Genomic DNA, 5,001 nt, shown 5'->3' on the forward strand with positions numbered 1-5,001 from the left:
GTGCATGTTTCCAGGATGTAAACAATGTGTCTGACATGACGAAGCATCTTGTCATGCAAAACACTCCGACAGCAGCAGCAACGTGTCCAGCCTGGATTAACAAGCATCAACATCAAGTAAAGACAGTAATAGGATTAAGCCCGAGGGGAAAGAGCACAAATAGAGCCGGCCCGATCAGGACACCTTCATACTGTCAACAAGGAGCACTTTGTTTATACCTGCAGGACGAGAAGCAGCTTCTGTCATCTGCTGGTGAGTTTGATCTGTTGTCATGGTTACTGTTAGGCACTGCTTATTAGATATCTGTCAAAGTATTGCTTTTAATGTGTTTAATTTGATATTTTTTATATGGTGATTTGCTTTTAAAACGTGAATTAAAGGTGCTTGTTTCTCTGCACTTGTTTTAATAGACGATATCTGATCTGGACTCTTTTGCATCTTTGAAATGATGTTCAGGATGAAAGTGTGTATTTAGGTCAAACACATTAAGACAAGTGCATCTTACAGACTATTATAAATCCATGTTCAATATGTTGTGAGTATGGAAACAAGCTGATTATCTCAACAACTTAAACCCATAATTAAATAAGTCACATGAGTACATCCTCATTTACTGTAAATCCCTGCTGGATGCAACTTGTGTAATTTAGTGTGGCTGAACTGGGGCAGCGCCCCCTGTGGACTTTACTTTAAATACATGATGGGTAAAATACATGTGGTTTCTGGGGAGCAGAGCTTGATTGGTGAAGACTCTACTGTATCTTATTGGACATTTATTTTCTTAAAAATGTTTTTTAATTTGAGTGAGGATCAGAAAGAGACATTACATTCTTCAAGAAATTATTTCATGAAATGTCATCATCATAGAGGTAGTTCACACCACAAACAGACAAAAGTGGAACTTTCTCATACATGAAATAAAAGTAATAAGTAAGTAAATGCTCTATAACTTTCTAAATATTCACCTCCAGATGACACCTACTGGGATTATTCCACAATCTGTTTTGCTCAAATGCACTTCTGTCGAACCTGCCTTCAAACTGTCTCTGCTCCAGATGTTGTCTGACATCTGATGGCTGCAGTTTGCTCAGACAGATGTGCAGCACCACCATGTGGCAGACCAACTTATGATCAATTGAGGATGTTTCCATCAGATCCTCTTCGATTTCTGGATCAGATCAGACGACACCAGATCCAAACACGTGTCCATATGTAAAAGATACGTGTATTAATCTGTGTGTGTGTGAATGTGAGTGCACACACAACCCCAGTAACACATCTGTCGTGTGCTTTCAGAGTTTGTTTCCTCCATCATCATCTCCCACTGTGACCTAATGATGAAGTTCCTGCTCGGCTTGGTGGTGGTGCTGGTGACACTGGGCGTCCTCCACTCTGCTCCTGAGGATCAACCCACAGACGTGTCAGAGGAAACTTTAAAACGTGAGTCTGAACAGAGGAATCTGGATTCATCTGCAATTTATACAGTCAATATCAACACACTGCAAACACTAGACACAGTTTCTCTCATGTATATGTTGTTAATAATTCAATATACAGATGTGATGCTGTACTCAGGTCTTGTTGCTCTTCTCTACCGCAGAGTTGACTGAGGATGGAGGCAAACTGGTGGACGAGGAGGTGAAGCGAGCTCTGTATGGAGTGAAGCAGATGAAGGAGGTGATGTGGAGGAACGAGCAGAAACACGAGCACCTCATGAAGTCGCTGAGACACAGCAGCGACAAGAGGAGGGTGAGAGTTACAGTCACCTTCAACACAGAGACAGGTGATAACTGTGTGGAAACTGTACTGAGTGCTCCTTCTGTCTGCCACCAGGGGGCAGCCCAGCTCGCTAAGGAGGTGAGCGAGAAGCTGCAGGAAGCAGAGGAGCAGTGCAGAGACTCCCTGCAGGCTGAGTGGGAGGAGTGCAGGCCCTGTCTGGAGAAGGCCTGTAAGACTTTCTACACCTCCACCTGCCGAAGGGGGTTTTCTACTTTCAAAGCCAAGGTATGAAAACAACAACTCTGAACTTCACACTCTTTTATCAAAGCTGCGCAAGATCAGAAAACGTTCATTTGGATGGAATCAAATCCTCTTCAGTTAGTCTGTGTCATCTTCTTCCATCTTCTCTACATTGTCCTCCATCTTCTCTGCATCTTCTCTCCATCTTCTCTACACCTTCTTACATATTCTCTCTATCTTCATCCATATTCTATACACCTTCATCCATCTTCTCTACATCTTCTTCCATCTTCTCTACATCCATCTTCTCTCCATTCTCTTCCATCTTCTCCACAGCTCCTCTCCATCTTCTCTTCATCCTCTGCCATATTATCTTTATCTTCTCTACATCCATCTTCTCTCCATTCTCTTCCATCTTCTCTACATCTCCTCTCCATCTTCTCTTCATCCTCTGCCATATTATCTCCATCTTCTCTCCACCTTCTTTCAGTCCTCTTCTACTTCTTCTCCATCCTCTCTCCCCTGTCTGGGGTGTTTCAGGCGGAAGACACATTAACATGTCGACTAAAATAAAAGATTCAGTGACTAAAATCGCTTCATGTGATCTTGTCACTTTTTGGTGGATTGTTATTATTATTATATGATTTCAAATATGATTATAAATAAACCAACAGAAGCAAAATTAATGATTTAAAATGAGAAAACACAAAATGTGCCACAATCACAGTTCCTTCTGTTATTCTTTGTATTTTCTTCACATCACTACTTCCCAACATTGTATTTTTGTTGCATGTGGCCTCTTTATATGCAGCTATGTATCATTTTGAGCTCTTAGTTACTAAAGTTATTATCATATTGTAGGTGGAGAATTTCTTCCACAGGGTTTCCAGTCGCTTTGGCTCCCGTGAACCTCTCCTGGATGCAGGGGACATCCTGGTCAACCAGGGGCCCGAAAACACAGACACGGAGATGGACAACATCGAGGTCTCCTTCAACCGCCTGATCACCAAGGTGGACATGGTGGTGAACCACAGCGTCGCCCTGGTGACCAGGATGAGCAGCCGGCTGGACCGAGTCCTCCGGAAAACCTTCCTGAACAACAGCCACGTGCTGACGGAGGAGAGCACCACCGACCCCTACTACCCAGGACGAGACTCTGGCTTCCTGCAGGGCGTGGGCCTGGAGGAGGTGCTGGACTCCTTCTATGACTTTGGCAAGAGTGTGGTGGAGGAATTCGGAGCTGTGGTGACCCAGGTGTTCGATGACCTCCATGGGGCAGTGGAGAAAGAGAAGAGAGGTAGAGGGGCCCGACACTGACTGTGAATTTGAGCTCTCAGCAGTTTCCATCATTGGTTGGAGTAAAAGTCTGGAAATTCTGGTGCTAGTGGGTCAGGGTGGAAAACTAGTGGGTTGGAGTTAAAACTGGAAAAAAATATGTTCACCACAACTTTTAATATTCAACATTTTTCTCTGCAGAGAGGAAATTCTTCCCTCGTTTCCTGCGGAACCAGAAGTTGTGCAGGGACCTTCGCAGACAGACCTCGGAGTGCTGGCAGCTCCAGAGCCAGTGTGAGGTCTGTCAGGGAGCCCTGCTCACAGGTGAAGTACCACCACCCCCCCCCGTTATTACTTCAGCTACAACCCTCCTCACAACTTTCATCTGATCAATCCTCCTCCTGTTCTCAAGAGTGCCCCAGTGTGCGGGATCTGCACGTGGAGCTGGACGAGGTGTCCCAGTTGGTAGACGTGTCCAAAGAGCAGTACGAGGAGATCCTGTCCATCGTCCAGCGTCACACCGAGGAGACGGTGAACTGGCTCAGTGACATGGCTGCTGAGTTCAGCTGGGTGTCCCAGGCCCTCGGCAACAGCAGTGCCCCTGGAAACATCTTCAGCATCTCCATGGTAGCAGGAGGACAGAGAAACACACGGAGTAGAAACTCTCTGTTGGAGATTTACACTAGAATTAATCATGTATATGATGAAAACCAAACTAATCTATAACTTTAAATACTTGGGAGAAAAATCAAAGATCAGCTGTGATTGACAGTTACCTGGCAACTGCCTTCAGAATCTCAATCAGATTTAGGTGGCTACCTCTAGGTACATTTATAACCTGAGTTCACCTAATCAACCTAATCTTTGTTTTACTTACTTTGTTTATCTTTTATACTGTTTTTCCTTTTTTGTATATATTTTTTGGTAAATCTACTCAAACAGAGACCAGCTCAGATAAAAACAAACACGGTTTCATATCTCATAAGAAACAACCTTCCCTTCTTACTTTGGCTTTAATGAATACTTAAAATAAAAAAGTAAACACAACATCCGCCAGTCATCATCCAATAAAAGCCAAAACAGTGAGCTCCATAAATTCATGACAATACTTCTTTCCCTCCGCAGGTGGCACCAAAGAGCCAGGATGAGCAGAACGTGTCTGTCACTGGGACCAAGGTGGAGGTGAACGTCCTGAACTCCCCCCCACTCCTCCTCTCTGTCCCCGGGGAGCTGGAGCTGCAGGACCCGGCCTTCATCCAGTACGTGGCCCAGGAGGCGCTGGACAAATACAAGGAGATGGTCAGGTGAGACGTTTAGTGACCCCGGAGACTTTCCTGTCCGAATTCATTATTATTATGTTTCTATTCTGAATCTTAATTGAAATTAACTGTGAATAAACACAAAATTCTGACATAAATATATTTTGTCTTCACAGTGATGATGAATAAATCCACAGCACAGCTACTTTTACCTGCACTTTATTTATGAACAGAACTAGACTGTGTTCCTGTGGAGTAGAAATAATATTGTTGAAATGTAAATACATCTGATATGTCACCGACAGCCATTTGTTGAATGTAAAAAGATGTACTGCTCACCTGTTGTCAAATGGTGTAAATAAATAAAAACCTGATTAAAACTAAAGAAAGTGTGACTGAATTCAAAGAATCAAATGCAAACATGTTCAACAATATAAGTCTTGAATGATTCATAAATGCTAAACCCTCTGAATCCGGATGAAGAGGAAAAAGAAACTTGAAGGAAAAC

General features: G+C 43.4%; 1 protein-coding gene across 1 annotated transcript; it reads left to right on the top strand.

Moving 5' to 3' along the window:
- Positions 1-1,337: 1,337 nt before the first annotated feature.
- Positions 1,338-4,542, top strand: clul1 (clusterin-like 1 (retinal)). The gene is made up of 7 exons (XM_061085178.1): positions 1,338-1,440; positions 1,601-1,749; positions 1,834-2,004; positions 2,821-3,256; positions 3,436-3,558; positions 3,647-3,861; positions 4,360-4,542. Exons 1-7 carry the CDS (start codon positions 1,338-1,340, stop codon positions 4,540-4,542), a joined length of 1,380 nt encoding a protein of 459 aa, XP_060941161.1.
- Positions 4,543-5,001: the final 459 nt, after the last annotated feature.

This window comes from Limanda limanda, chromosome 13, assembly GCF_963576545.1.
Source record: "Limanda limanda chromosome 13, fLimLim1.1, whole genome shotgun sequence".
In the NCBI taxonomy this organism is placed as follows: domain Eukaryota; kingdom Metazoa; phylum Chordata; class Actinopteri; order Pleuronectiformes; family Pleuronectidae; genus Limanda; species Limanda limanda.

What these genes read in the sequence shown, in the direction of transcription:
- clul1 (XM_061085178.1), top strand. Translation starts at nt 1,338, where the DNA reads ATGAAGTTCCTGCTCGGCTTGGTGGTGGTGCTGGTGACACTGGGCGTC. An exon ending in GTCAGAGGAAACTTTAAAAC is followed by an intron (nt 1,441 to 1,600) that starts GTGAGTCTGAAC and finishes TCTCTACCGCAG; the next exon opens with AGTTGACTGAGGATGGAGGC. An exon ending in TCAGGGAGCCCTGCTCACAG is followed by an intron (nt 3,559 to 3,646) that starts GTGAAGTACCAC and finishes CCTGTTCTCAAG; the next exon opens with AGTGCCCCAGTGTGCGGGAT.